This window comes from Merops nubicus, unplaced genomic scaffold (assembly GCF_000691845.1).
Source record: "Merops nubicus isolate BGI_N331 unplaced genomic scaffold, ASM69184v1 scaffold26216, whole genome shotgun sequence".
NCBI classification, from domain to species: Eukaryota; Metazoa; Chordata; class Aves; order Coraciiformes; family Meropidae; genus Merops; species Merops nubicus.
This window is the reverse complement of record NW_008617327.1, coordinates 32,139-48,024: the sequence shown is the minus strand read 5'-3', so window position 1 is coordinate 48,024 and position 15,886 is coordinate 32,139. Positions and strand designations below refer to the sequence as shown.

Genomic DNA, 15,886 nt, shown 5'->3' with positions numbered 1-15,886 from the left:
ACACCATCAAGAAAAATAAAGTAATATAACTCAAAATCATTACTGTTACCTGGATTAGCTGAGGTAAAGCTTTTACAGTGAGACAGAACCATATTCCCAGCTTGCATGGAAGCAAGTCATGCCATTGTGGTTTGTCCAGTACTCTGAAATCAAATGAAAAGTTAAGTTTTGCATTACTGCCACACAGTCTCAAAGTCAGAACTTTCCCATTATCCTTTAAGATGATTAGCCCTTGTCAACACCTATAAAAATGTGTAGTTACATAATACATTTTAATTATTTAATTCAAAATATATAACAGCTATCTTCTAATTATCACTGTGTTTTCATGTCTTAAAAAGGGCTTTTCTAGAAAATAAATTCATAAGCCACACAATCACTTCAGTTTAAAATACAAAACAAAGCTGAAAAAATCTCAGGCCTTAACCAAGTGTTCACAAGTGCTGACAACCAGATATGAAGACTGTAGCATAAACAAAACAATACATAAAAATTAATGTCATTTGCAGTTCACTGGAGCATTACTCACTGATGTCATCAGGAAAGACGACAGGCAGAATGGTCTCTGATCTCCATCCTGCATTGATTCAGTTCATGCCCCTGCTGTGTGAACTATTTAAACCTTTTATTTCTTTCCATGAATCAATAGAAGAAATGGTAGTATCTTCTGGAGTGTCCTTAAAGTAACTATTTCCCTATGTGTTTCTTAACAAACAGTAGTGTTAGAAGCCTTTACCAACACACTGCTTCTTAAGTTAATCAAATAAAAAGAATTAAACCTGACAAGAATTAAAGCCCCACACAAACTCCTTGCTTGATAGGGTAATAAACTAAAGCTTAAATAAACTGAAATTAATTGTAATCAAAAGGCAAAAATCTTCAAATACAGAAAAAGTTGTAAAATCTTCTAAAATCAACTGTTAGAAACAATACCCTTCTACAAGCCAGAAAACATTAGTACAATCTTAACCTCTCAATTGTTGTTGATCTAGTGAATAAACATTAATTTACAAATCAAAACCAGAAAACACATGTACACTGGCACACTTTATATCAGCAATGGCTGTTACTACATATACAGTTATTTTTCTCATAGAAAAGTTCAAAGATGCAAGAAGAAAATGATAGAACTAAATCAGTAGCTGATAAAATGTTTTAAAATGCAGAAAACAAGAGAGTTCCTGCCCACCTTTCATTTCTGTCTGGAACATTAAGTTTGGCTTCCTCTGTACTCCTGCTGCCTGCTTTTTTCTTCTTCTCCCTCTTTTTTCTGCTAAGCAGTTCATCCTCGATGGAGAAAGAACTTCGGTTACAGGTTATCATTAACATGTAAACTACAAATGTTAGTGGGACTCTTCTGTGAAGGGTAAACAGTAGAGCAGCATTTATGCAAATGTATCTAGGGGTCCTACATGATTAAGTAAAATGATCTATCTTGACAATAACTGTTGCCATGGTATCCAGCCTTTAAACACACATGAAGTCCAGTTCTGTCACTCATGTGTATCTCCATAGCAATCAAAGTTTTCTAAGAGGAGAAAGCATTCAACTTGCCTCCTTTCTCATTCATCAACTTCAATAATGCAGTGGAAAATAAAAAAAAGAGTAAATAGATGCTAATGTATGAATATTTTTCAAGTTATGCTTAGCTTTTTTTCCTAGTCTAAGTGCAATAGATTTTTATGTGACAAAAAATAAAATAATCAAAGAATATGGTTTATAATGCTTACCAATACCTATTAACAAACCCTCAAAACAAAAGAGTATTTAGGAAAGAACTGAGGCAAAGCAAGTATGACTTTTAAATCAATAAAACCTGATTATTTTTAAGCAATTTAGGAAAACCATAGACATGACTACAGTAGCGTACGATTCCGCATCAATAGATGATGACAGAAGAGGTTTTAGTCCTTCCTTCCAGGTTAAAAAAAAGAACTATTTCTTGCTATTTATTATCAATTCTAGAAAAGGTAAGTCATTTTTAGAGTACCACACCTGACATGTTGAATATCTCATTCTATAATTATCACTACTTTAAATATGATTATTTTAAACCATGAAAAATCCTAATTCAAAAAAATGAATTAGTAAGTATCCCTGTAATATGCAAACTTTTGCAGGAATTTCAATATTAATAATTGAAGCAAGTTTGATTTATTACAAATACTTACCAGCTGTTTTTCCAGGTAGATTGACCAAACCACAGCATAATGACCCACTGTGAGTATAATGAACAAGAGCAATGCCAGCTCAGCATTGCTCATTTTTCTCACCCGCCTGTAGTAGAATACAGGCTGTCGCCAGTCTGGTAGTCCATTGATCAGAATATCATCATACCTACAGTAGCAAATATAACAGGCTTTCATGGAGAGCTAAAAATGAAATAAGTCAAACCATCCAATTATAAAACAAAACAAATGATAACCCAGAGACTGCTTGAATAATACACACCAAAAAGATCATTTAGAGGGCTTGGGGGGGGTTGGTTGGTGGTTTGTGTGTTATTTTGTTTGTTTGTTTGTTTTTTGTTTTGTTTTTGTTTGTTTGTTTTAATTATTTTTTTTGGTTGTTTGTTTTTTTTTAAATAGAGCAATGCCCTGTTTTGTTTGTTTGTTTAAATAGAGCAATGCCCTGTTTTGTCAGCTGCTAGGCTTGAATCTGGAAACAAACAGAATCCAGAACCAAACGCTGGGGAAATCTATCTAGTCTTTTGTAAAAAAAAAAAAAAAAGAAAAAAAAAGTAGTAATTGACTGGTCCTGCAATACCTGTCCTCCCTCAGTTCATTCCCTTCTGAAATAGCAGGCTTCTAGAAATGTAGATATGTTCTACCTGCCTAGTAATCAGTGGCTAGGTCTCCATGATAGTAGTATGTGGTTTATACCCTTCTAAATAGTTAGCAAACAACAAGTCTCAAGCACTAGAAACTGTCTTTTGTTTTACAAATTAAAAGCACAAGTGTTGGGGGAGGGGAGAGGTATCTTTGCTTTGTTTTCTCCTTTAGCAGCACAATATTCATTAGGTAAAAAATGCTGCCAGACTTAAATTCATCTAACACAAAATGGATGTTAAGTTAAAGGTTGAATTTGATGTGTTAGAAAACAAAGTTCACCATAGCTAGACTGTTTTGATTTTCTATTTGAAAAGCTGTCTCCAAAATCAATCTATTTTAAAACTGTTTGGTTTTACTAACACTACTGACTGCATAGAAACCATTTCATGACAATTTGCCAGTTTTTCTTTACACAAATGTCTTGAAATATCTTAGTACATTTGGGGTCTTTTACTTACATAAAATATCAGCAATTTAAAAATAACCTACATAGAAGCAGAACATTTTTCTGTTTGTCAACTTTCCAGAGCAAAGTTTCGAACGAAAATCCCTACAGTAAACTCAAAACCCTATATATTCAAGATGCACAACCTGTTAATCTTAAATTGAACACCACTCATTAAGTATTCTAATCACACCATTTCCAGAATTAAATCTGCACTGAAAGGCCTAATTTGGTGCAACACATTGACCAAAATATTTTAATTAAAAATATTCTGAGTTAGTCGCAGGCCTAATTACAGGAATAGAAATAGGGCCTATATTGTCATGCAGGTCAGTAGAACTCAGTAGTAGGTTTTTCTCAAGTAAATTGACCGATCCAGGAATAATAGCGCAGCTGCTAAACTGCCAGTCTTGACATGTAAATCAATTTAAATGCAACAACTGCACTAGCTACTTTGATAGTTATTAAATTGATACTTTGGAGATGTACTAAAAAAAATCTGCACAAGCAAATTAATTTTTTTTAGGCAGAAAAAGAGGCAATGGTTTTCAATTAAAAAAGCATACTTTAAGGCAGCACATATAGAAAAGCTGATTTCTAAGAAAATATTTGTTCAAGTTGGCACCACTATTTCTATGGAAAAGATTTAACACCTCAGGATTCCACACTGTTCTGAATGCTACCAGGAGCAAAATTCACATTACAAAACTCTATCTTCCATGACAATTATGACCATACTAAGATTAATATTCACTATTGTACAATCTGAAGTAATAACTTTTCTTCTTTTCCCAGTAAGTCAAAATGAATTAGCTACTGATGCCTTAACACAAACTGTTCAGAAAAACTGCTTGGGATGTTATTTCAAAACTAAAACGTCTATCTAACTTTTTGTTTAAGAATTAAGCAGGAGTTTTAGCATTTCAAAAGTAATAATGCATTTGCTACACAGTTTATTATATTTTAGAAACAAAACCAATTTTAAAACAAATCAGGTTGGCAAGATTTCACAAAAGATGCTCTTTCTTCAAAAGCTTCAGAAAAATATATGTAGAATCAAGAAAGAATATTTTTAACAGTACTATAAATTTATTAATCATTTCCTTTTCTTTATACACTAAGGCTTGTTAATTGATGTACTGAAAATGTGCATAGTGATTAAATAAGGTCCATACATGCTAATGATAACAATATAGTAATACGTAAAACAAGACTGCAAACTAATTTTGGCAGCCATGTCCTATTATATATTAACTGTTAAGAAAAAATAAATTAAGACAGCAGAAACTCTTGCATTAAATACTTTAAACAGCACTCTATTTACTGGGCTATGTCCGTTGTTCTGAACAACAGTCTCCAAGGATTAAGTCTCAGAATCAATGCTCTATTGATTTTACTATCAATGAGCATTATGGCTCACACGACTGGCCATTTTAAGGGAAGATAGCTTCTATTATAACCCACTTTTTAGAATATATACTGTTAAAAGATAAATCACTGCTTTCAATAGTAATTATGCTCTGCATTTGAAAAATAAAGATAACAATGATTTTTAGGTTTTCATCTGGAAAATGATCCGACTGAAATTCTGAAGCTTCCCATAATTTTTAAATCTCGATTTCAAAACTTTAAGATGTGGTTTAATTAAAAGCAAGTTTCTTATCAAATAATTTCTTTACAGAAACTTATATTAGCTATGAAAGATAGTTAATTCATGTGCACCAAGAACTACATTTAACTACTAAATTTAGTTTTTAACTAAAAGCATTATTTTTATAAGAAGAATATATTAATTCTGATTCTAAGAAAGAAAAAAAACAACCTGAAAGAGAAAAATACATCTGCAGTATTTTTTCCTCAGACATAGGTACACAGAATGCAGCATATCTTTGACATATGAGCATGCCTGCCAGTCATCTCTGAAATGTGGCAGTCAGCAAGCTAAAAAAGCCTGAAACACCAGTACAGAAACAAAAAAATAAAATAAAATAAAAAAATCCCACTTGTAACTTCAATCTTTGTTTTAAAACTTAGGATTCTATGCAAGACTACCAAGTAACCAGTTGCAAGATTAATAACATTTCGTTCTTCTGTCAAGTTTCATCAAAGTTTTTAGACCTCTTCGTAGAAACATAACAAGGAAAAAGGTCCATTGACTGTAGTAGCTAATTACAGTATAATCTCTTTCAATTTAATTTACTTCTCCCTTTAAGAGAAATATTGAATTTATATAGCAAATAATTTCAGAGATCTGATATAGTTTATATACTGTAACCCTCAATTAATGAGATCTGTTTTGAACTACAGGAAGACTGCATTGGTGTTTTTATTTTGGAAGCCTTTTTTCCTCAAGCTGTCAAAGACATCCAGTGCAATATCATCCAGAACAATTTATACCTATGAATACAGATATTTAATTATAATGAGAGCTAAGATAAACACCTTTCTTAATCTAAACAAGTAAATCTTGATTCCTTTGCAAATGCTTCCTGCAATCAAGGCCACATTGTTACAGAAGACAGGCCCGGTAGGTAAAAAAAGCTCCTTAAAATGGTAACAAACAGTGAAATTAAAATCTAAGATTTTTGCCCAATTACAGTTAATAGAAGTGCATAAAACTATCCACTTTTTCTTAAATTAAAAAAATCAAAGGCTAATGCAATTTATATTTGTCAAGTTGATTTTCCAATAAATGCTTCAAAGCGGATTTCATGAAATGCACCTATCTCTACATACCTTAAAGAAACCTTTCTGTAGAATTTCACCCACTCTGCAGTGTGTATATAAAAGATAAAGTACTATGTTCTGCTGCCTGTATGTTTAATTTAATGTTAAACACTGCTACGTTAAATAATGCTGCATGTGTGTTTAATGTTAGGATACTGAATGCTTTGATTATGTATCAGTGTTTAACATAGAATATAATATTACCATGTTAATGCTTCTGTAGAACTACTAATATTAGTATACTTTGCAAACAACTACATAACTTTCTCAGAAAAGGAAAAATTCTCAAAAAAATTTTAATTATAAAGCACTATTATTCTTGTCAGCAAAAGTACTACAGTATTTTAAGAAAGGATTCAGTCATCAGACAAAGTAGAAATTCACTGAAGAATATGAAAATGCAAAGGTTTTAGAAGAATAATTATGTACAGCTGGCCAACAGAACTGCCTTTTGAAAACGCTGTTTCTGTACATGCACACAAACAATTAACACCTCTGACATTCACCAAGACATGGAGGGAGGGTATAATTGGACCCAGTTTTACTGTTTACAAGTGAGTTAATCACTCACTCACACAGTGCAGGACCTTATTCCTGCCTTTGCCAGTTCGCCTCTGTACACGGAGCAGCCCGACGCTGGCTCACGGCCCCTGTGACAGAAGCAGCAAGAGGCAGGTATGGGTGACTTCGCTCTGCGGAAGCAGAAGCCTGCAGCTCACTCTCCTCATGGTGGTGTAAGGCCGTGCCCCAATCATTTAGGTGTCCAGTTTTGAAGAGATTCCCAGCTAAGCCACCAGAATTCCTCACCAAATAATTTGTAAGAAATAGAACCAATTTTCATCTCATCACATCGTCCCCAAGTTATTTCAGAAATAAAAACTGCCACACTGCCAAGGGAAGAAAAATCACCACAATCTTGCAGAAAGGCTTGTCACAAGAGACCCATATAAGTGTCTCAGGACTCAGGATAAAACTGAGCGCATAAACTCTGACAAAGGGTGCAGCATGGTTTCTCCCCAGTACATGGGCTTGACAGTAAACTTTGAGCCTCTTCCACTAGGTCCATCACCTCACACGATGCATAGCCAAATACAAACATCTGAAGTAGGAAGATCACAAAAAGCAACAGCTCTCCCCCTTCCTTTGCCATACAATTACAAGAAACCCATGAGTTACGTCACAACAGAAACAGTACTACAGGGAGAGCAGCTCCTATCAAACTTGAGACCTGTTTTAAGGACATGCTACAACAATGCCTTACAGAATACAGGATAGACCACTCTCCATTTACAAGCTCACCAAAGAGTTTATCATTAGACTGTGTAATAAAACTGATAAATAAAGGTTTTGTCAAAGCAATGAGACCATACAGCTCTGCTACCCTACAAATTATTTTTAAACACTACATATTATTGCCAGAAAATTCTCAAAGGTTAACTATTTAATTCACTACGTTTATATTTAACCACTTATGGAAGCAGTATCAAACATACAAACACACTGTGCAAGAAAAATACAACATTCTCTATGTACAAAATAAGCTGTTGGCAACGAAACCAATCAGAGCTAGAACATTCTAATGCTGCTTTAGCTTCTTACTTGTAATCACTGTGCTGCATTAGTTGACAATATTCTCACAAACAAGTTGGTTTAGTCACATTTCTAATGCATACAAGGCTGAAAAACGTCATTTGTATGAGCTACTGTATCACAGTTCCATGCAAAAAAGCTGTTATTACAGCTGCAAGAAAACTCCTAGAAGGTCCATGCTGGAACTAAGTTCTAAAGAGGCACATACAAAAATAAATAACAATGATAATTGACACACCTCAACAAAAAGTTATATAATTGTTAAATGTTTAAAAAATAGCTTCAAATAACAGCCAGCTTTTAAAACTTTCATATACCAGTTTTAAAGGAGAATAACCAGTATATCACAAAAATACACACCAGCTTTTCCTTTAAGCTACATATAATCTTTAATTAAACAGCTACAAAGGAGCTACAAACTTAAATTACACCCAAACAAAAAACAAAGAGTTACAATTAAGTCAAATGGCATAAATGCTTTATTTAAGAAGCTGTGCAAATTAACTCACCTCTGCCTCTTCTCTTCATCCTTTAAGACCTCATAGATGGCCACCAACTAAAAAAAAAAAAAAAAAAAATAGAAGAAAAGAAACACAAAGAAGAGTTTAAATTAGGATTGAGTTTTTATAAAGTTTGAACAGCAGCATCATATGTTACATTTGCCAGCTAATGATCTCTGCTAGTTTTTACTTTTCCCTAAAACACTAAGAAGCGAACTGAGTATGCAAAAGAACAGCAACATTCACATACATGTCAGCAGATACACAAACAAGCAACTCCTACAAAAGCCTTTCCCCCCCTCCTCACACCTGTCAAAGTCTTATCTGTTACACTTTAAAAATAAAAGGCATCATTTGTTTCATCCTAAAGCTCTTACTAGAAGTGAAGCCTGTACTTAGTAATCAGAAGTAGATTTTTAAAGGTAGTACTAATTAGAACAGTCTTGTGGTTTCACTTTGTAAAGATTCAGAAGGAAAACACTCAATACTTAATATTTTTATTAAATCATGCCTATATATGACTTGCATTACGAACTGATCAGAAATTTTCCCTAGTGCTTTTGATAAGACTATTTATAAAGTCTTACATAAAGTATAAAACATTTTCCTCCTAAGATTAACTATTATGTTAAAATTATTTTAATATACAGGAAAATACTAATTTTTAGTGAGTCAAGTTAATTCTGAAACAGTGTACTTGTTTTTAACTTAGCTACATCAGGAAAAAATAATTCAATGTTCATCTTACTAATATCAAAGGTGTATCATTGTTTTTACTAAAACATCATCATTATAAAAAAAAAAAAATCCTGATTCTGTTCTCCCTAAAATGTTCATTGTCACACATTTCACTTACTTGCCTAAACTGTGTTTCTGCATTTTCATCTTTATTCTTGTCTGGGTGTAAAATCAGTGAAAGCTTTCTATATGCTTTCCGAATGTCTGCAGACGAAGCATCCTGAAAAAGGAAAACAAAGCAAACTGTCAGAAACTAATTCCCAGAACTTTGTTAAGAGGGGAAAATGGCCAACCAAGGGCAAGAACTAAGGCAAGGTAATTTGAGACATCTAAGAGCTAAGCCATGCAACTAGCCTAGCCTAAGTGACTGAACAGTCATTCAGCCCAACTCATCTGTCATCTGAACTTCCCTTATTACCATGCATCCATTACAACAGTATTGGCCAAAACTTTCAAATGCCAACTTGCTTAAAAACCAACTCAGACACCTTCTGCACTGTTTAAAAGTTCAAATAAAACCTGAAAATCATTGCATCCACGCATCTTCAAGACAGATACCATTTCAGCAAATTACCATGTTCAATTTCCCCAACTCAGGACCTGCTAAGAACTCTTCACTTATTAATATTTACACATTCACCACTAATAGGACTTCCATTAAACTTCAGCTTCACCATGTCTAAATAATTGTATTCTTCTGAAGTAGCTTCAAATAGCAGTATTGAAGCTACATGGTAGCCCTGGCATCATTATACCTCAATCATCAGAAGAATTGCACACGTTCTGGGAGAAAAAAAAATCAGAACATAAAATGCATCATTGATGTATCAACTTAGCTGCAAAATGCACAAATTTTCAAATTAAAGATGCTATACATGCTATAAAGTTACCAAAAATGGAAAATTTTGAGGGGTATTATATAATATATAGGTGTTACACTCACCAGAATATCCACAAAGCATCCCACTTAAACAGAACTACCTGCATTCTGTTACTAACATGTCTGAGGCAACACTTTAGCAATAAATTATATGACTACTTTTTGGTTCTTGATCTTATATATATTGTTCCCCAGTACATTCTCTCTCTCTCTCTCTCTCTCTCTCTCTCAAAATTACAGTGTCAATAGGGATTTAAAAACACCAAAACTCAGATATGAACTAGCTGTGAGAGGAACTGAGCTGAAGTAAGATAATAATTAATGCAATACTGCAATTAGTCTGTCAGGCTTTTTATTATAAATCATTATTTTCATTTTAAAAGTCTCAGTTTTATAATATGAGTCTATAATGCTGTATAAGAGTTTGGACCAGGAGTGAATATTAGTGAAAGACTGCACGAGGGGAAGGGAAATGGGGGGGAAATGCAGAATTTGAGAAAATTGAGATTTGAAAATTTATTTTAAGGAAGCTGGTCTTATCCTGTAATGCAAGTCCAAAGGTTCCCCAGCCTCCTGTCTGTCAAAGGAAGGTGCTTTTATTACTCAGAGAAAATTTGACCTGGAAAGACTACATATGCATTTTTTCCCTCATTTTTAAGCTTCCCAACAGCTACTTCTAAGGTACACTAAAGCAAAATTCCTCTGGTTAAGTACCATCTTGCTTGCAGCTTGATAACTACTAGCCAGTTGTTTCATATTGCCATTGTTTTATACATTTATTTTTAACTCTTGGTTAAGAGGAAGTAAGAGACAGTGACTAAATGTATATTCTAAGCATAACAAAACATTAAACTCTTGAGATGTAGGCTCAATGCAAAGTAAATAAATCTTTTAAAGATATGGGATTGAGGCCGCAACAACCTGAAGAAATTAACACCTCCAGACCGTGTACTTGAGATAAGACATTTTATTCCTTCTCTACCACATTTAGATGTGTTTGGTATTTTTTTGAGTACTCCAGATTAACAGCTACAAACCTGATAAAAGCACATGAAAGCGTTTAACTTTAGTTTTATTTGGGAGCAGCATGATTATTTGTGTAAAAGGTCAGGACAAAGGGTAGTTTATCTGCTTCTTGCTTAAGCAAAGCAAGAGATCCCAAGTGAACTCTGAAAGAACAAAGTTTCTTAAATAGTTATGTTGCTTCATCTTGTGAAGTCAAAACAAAAATTTATAAATTTACAAAAACAGATTGTTCATCTTAGTTGCCAGAAATAATTTAGAGATTGTTTTGTTTCCGCTCATCCACCAGCTCAGTCAGCCACTTCATAAACAATGTGGGCATGTCTTCAAAACAAACTATAACATTTCAACACTACTAAGGCAAATACGAATCACAAAATAGTTTACTTGCCACAGTTTTAGCATAACCATGAAAGTGATCTTTATGAATATATCAGCTAATGGTAATTAAACCCCTAAAAGGTTGAAGAGGAGACATTAGTATCCACAAGTAATTAAATACAGGAGGCTGCTGTAAATTATTTGATTGCAACCAGTCCATATAACTCTCTAAAGCAACAAGAAGTCTGCCTGCTAACTGACTCTTCACAATGCTGTCATCCACAACACAGGAAAATGTTACACTGCCAAACCTTTTGCTAATTAATGCTACCTACGGGGCAATGTTAGGCATCTTCAGGCAAGGTTCCAGATCCTTTACAAGCTGCCCTGAACAGAAGTGGTTAGTTTTTGAGAAAATCCTCTCATCACTACAGAGCTTCCTAGCATATGACCCTAAATAAGCTACAAATAATGATAATTTGAAACTAACACAGAAATTGCTACCATACTGATGTCAGCTGTTCTAACAGGCTCTCATTTACAGATGATTGCTGTCCACCTTCAGTAACATTTCCATAAAGGCTGAGGAACAAAACGCTAAGTCAAGAGTCAGTGTTTTCTACAGACTAAGATATTATTTTTTCCTATCAAGGCAGAAGTCCAAAGATTAGAGAGAGAAAGCCATGGCCACTCTAAGGTTTTGTTTGTTTTAAAGAAAAAGCTCAGAAGATTTATTGGAAGGCTTCATTTACAATTCAGAAATCTCTTATGTCAAAGAAGGGAAAAATAAAACCTCTATAGACATATCAGTTAATAGCAGAAGGAGCTGGTAATGTTACAGACAGCTAGGGCATTCACTGATTTCTTCAACACTGTGCTTCAGGTTGCCAAGTTTTGCCGCCAATTAAGGCAAATGAACCTGTCACACCGTCTCCCTCATGTGGATACAAAGATCAAAAGCATCACCCTATTCCTTGATAACTACCTTTCTGAAGCAATATCTCATACTTCCATCATACTTCCAAGGCTGAACATGTCTTTACATGCTCATTTCCAGTTAATGGACCTTACAAGCCAAGAACTACTCTCCCTGTAACAACAGATGCCACAAGCGGAAGCATGCGCTAAGTCCACTTTCACATGAGTCACTGCTCTTCAGAAGGAAATAAGGCAATACTCCATCACGTACATTTTGAAAAACAAAGCATAATATAACCAATTGCTGTAAAAAATGATGCAAAATGAATGCTCTATGCTAAAATAAAAACTGCTCAGCTGTCAGCTGCATAGCTGGAAAAAGGACATATAGTAGACAAGTCAATGGAGGAAAAAATGGTTTGTGCTAGAATTAGTTCTCAGAAACGCAAACTGCAAGTCTATATTTAAGAAGGCCACAGCTTGGCCTCATGCGTGCAAATATGCATGTATTCATGTGGGAATTTTTTAATTGCTAACACTTTATTAACAAGCAGAATGTCCACATGTCCAGTTATGCGACTTCTAGGTACAAGTTGGAAGTTCAATCTTTTTTGCATAATCCCTTACATTACAAATAAGTACTTCAGGACACAAAACTGCCATTTGAAGGAATCAACAGTATGTCAAAAGTCAAACATTTCTTAAGCTATTCTGATGGATTTTTTTTTTGTCTAAAGGATGATGCATCAGATTTCCTGGGTGAGGAAGAAGAGAAAACATTCTTCTCACCGTTTACGTTGTTTACTTTTGTCAGCTAGTTCAATTCAGATAATGAAAAACACATTGCTAAATTTTATCTTACTCAGCATAATTTTAATATTCTCTAGGAAAGTTCTATCCTTTGACTATAACTATTTAAGGAGAAATAAAGGAAGTATTTTTTTCACAACACAAAATAAATTACTGAACAGGCATTTGCCTTCCACTTTCTTAAAATTAAATTCTTGCTCAAAATGCACAGAGACTCAAGTTTGTTCTCCTCTACCTATACCAATTCAGCCTCCCACATTTTACAATAAATAGAAAAGCTGGTGTAATACACTACAAGTATATTACTCCATTGCCTTCTATTCCTAATGTAAGTATGATTACTAATGAAGCTTTAAAAAAAAGCCCCATTGTGGTCCCAAGACAATTCTTGGTGAACACATAACGTATCAGATATTGCCATGGGCAAACAGTGATTAGGTCAAGGGGAAAAAATAATCAATGTCTACATAGTTTTCACTTACCAACATATACAATTCAAAACCTAAATTGTTCCCCTGAGTGCAATGCAGTTATACAACAAGACTTAGTTACTTACAATTTAGCAACTGCTTCTAACGCAGTAAATGCGCTCAATTCATCTTGGGTTTTAAATATGTCTGACGATGTCTTCAAATAGGTGGCATTATCTTTATTAGCAATGGAAAAGCACGTGGTCCAGAGGACCGAGTATGCAGAGAGAAATCACATTTCTACTCACTTGCAGTTTGCCCTATCAGTTATTAATGGGTGAAAAGAGAATTACATCAGTATATTTATTTCACTGCGATGCTGCTGAATAACTGTGTAGAATTTTCCACAGGGCAAGTTACTGAAGCTACACAGCAACCAAGTGATGAGTGTGTAAAGCACCAGCTGACTGCATTTCAGCCGTCAACTTTATACCTGTAAATAACCCCAGTGCAGGCAAGACTTCATCAGGCCTTTTTCAGCCTCCCCAAATTGGAAATCAAACCTATAACTCTCATGTTTGCTTTGTTTGGTTGTTTTTTTTTTTTTAAAGAAATTCAAAAGCAGTTAAAATGTATATGGATTCTTCAACAAAATATCCCATTCAGAAAGTCTATGTAGAAGAAGGGGTATAAGTCATCACGTATACATGCTGAAGCAGGGCGGTACAGAAAAAGATACAAAAAGCTTTGTAAATTCACAGTCACATTTTTCTTCTGTGATTTGAAACTGCAGGGGGCACAGGCTGTTCCACAAAATTTCACAAAACAAGCAGGGGCAGATAACTGGACAGAAGTCACAGCTACCAAACACTGCATCACATTGATACATTCTACACGCTTGTTTTTTATTGCAGTCCACAGAAAATTAGCATCTGTAAGTGTCAGACACCAAACAAACATGATTGCAGCAATTAAAATATCCACAATCAACATATCCATATCAACAATTAAATATCCACAATCTCCATTCCTCAAGCAACATCAAGGAACAGAGTGTGATCTCTCCTAAGCATCTCATTCTCATAGGGGGACAAAAAAGCAACCATTGTTGCTCCACAACCCTTTTCTAGGTAATTCTTAGGACACAAACCATATAGCTGTGACCTTTTTTCTAACCTGATTCTCACTGCCCCTTTGTTCAGCCTCGGCTGACACACTTCCAACCTGCTTGAAGACCATTCCGACTCTAGAAGCTTATCAACAAAACAGTATAATTCAGAGGCTTGCATTTGCTCTAGACTTTGTACCTTTTCTTTAAAAAAAAAAAATAAAAAATTAATAGTAAATGAGTCTCCTAGAAAAACATAAAACCTGCCACCATCAGTACCAATAACCTTAAATGCCACAACACCTGTCTCCCACACAACCACAAGCATCCCTGTTTTGCCAGTACCTTTCCAGAAAGTAATTTCTCTTTAAAAAAAAAAAATCTTAACTGGATGATAAAAAAAAAAAAAAAAATCACATCTGCATGCTGTTTCTACACACAAAAGTTGCTCAGTAGCACCCGGAGAAAAAAGCAACAGCTCCGTAAAGCAAGCATATTCATCTCTAATATGGTTACTCCTCTAACAGCAGCAACAGCACTAGACTAGGCAATAAATGAATCTTCACCCATATCAAACTTGATTAAAATACCACTTCCATATTTGCTTCACATGCATCAACTGCAACCTGGTCCTAATCTAAGGTCCCATGATCAGATTAGTTCCAAGAAGTACACCTGAGCTTGGCAAGTTTGCACTTGGAAAAACATCTATGAGGGAAATAAGAACCCTGTAGCAAATTCCAGAGGTGGGAAGGACATGCTGGCAATCCTGAAGAATATAACTCTAGGGAAAAAAATAAGCAAGTGTCTCCCAGACGACCAAGCGTTATCTGCTAACTTTTATAGTTAACAGATGCCAGCTGAGTTTTGGCTTAAATTTCTTGCTCCATAACCTTTGTTCAATTCATCCTTTATTTTCATTAATTTCTTTCTAAGACTCATCTGTTTGAAGGATGTAAAATGAGTTAAGCCCAAATTTGCCACTTCTCTACAGACGAATGCACCGAGTATACCCAGGCAGGAGGAGAGATCTGGTCTGCTGCAAACCGAGCCATGTGTCTCACAACATTCCGCTGATTTAAACTGAATAACAGCACAGCAGGGAAATGAGTAGGAACTAAAAATAATGCTAAGATGGTGTTTTAATGCTTTTTCATGTTACTAAGTTTTAAAGCAATTCATGAAATGAAAATGAATACAAACCAGCACAATGTATTCCTGTGAGCTTCCCATAACTGGCACAATCCTGCCACTGGCATGTTTGTTTCCAGGGGAGGGTGTCAAATGAAAGAAGACGGTTTTCAGCCTAGCATGCCAAATGAACGAGAATTCTGCTGCCTCATGCTTGAGAAACCAAAAAAAGTCTTCTCCTCAGCACACGTGCGCAATTGCATGGACTTAGGTTTTCTTGACCAATTTGAACAACAGTATTTCTATGCCATTTTTTTTTTTATTTGGTTGAAAATATTTTAGCCTTTTGTCCATTTCAGAGTTTCAGTAACTGATTATTTAGGAAATATCTGATTGCCCATGTCAATGTATAACCATAAGTTATGGTCTAACATGAGCTTTGTCTGTGAGATGC

At 34.7% G+C, this 15,886-nt stretch overlaps 1 protein-coding gene across 1 annotated transcript; it reads right to left on the bottom strand.

Annotated features, from left to right (window-relative positions):
• Positions 1–49: 49 nt before the first annotated feature.
• LOC103775647 (dnaJ homolog subfamily C member 1-like) lies at positions 50–14,432 on the bottom strand (the record flags this gene model as incomplete). Its single annotated transcript, XM_008943117.1, has 6 exons — positions 14,370–14,432; positions 8,950–9,084; positions 8,103–8,149; positions 2,172–2,337; positions 1,190–1,287; positions 50–143 (listed from the first exon to the last, which is right to left on the bottom strand). Coding segments are annotated over exons 1-6 (603 nt in total), but the record flags the coding sequence as incomplete, so codon positions are not given.
• Between the last annotated feature and the right edge of the window lie 1,454 nt (positions 14,433–15,886).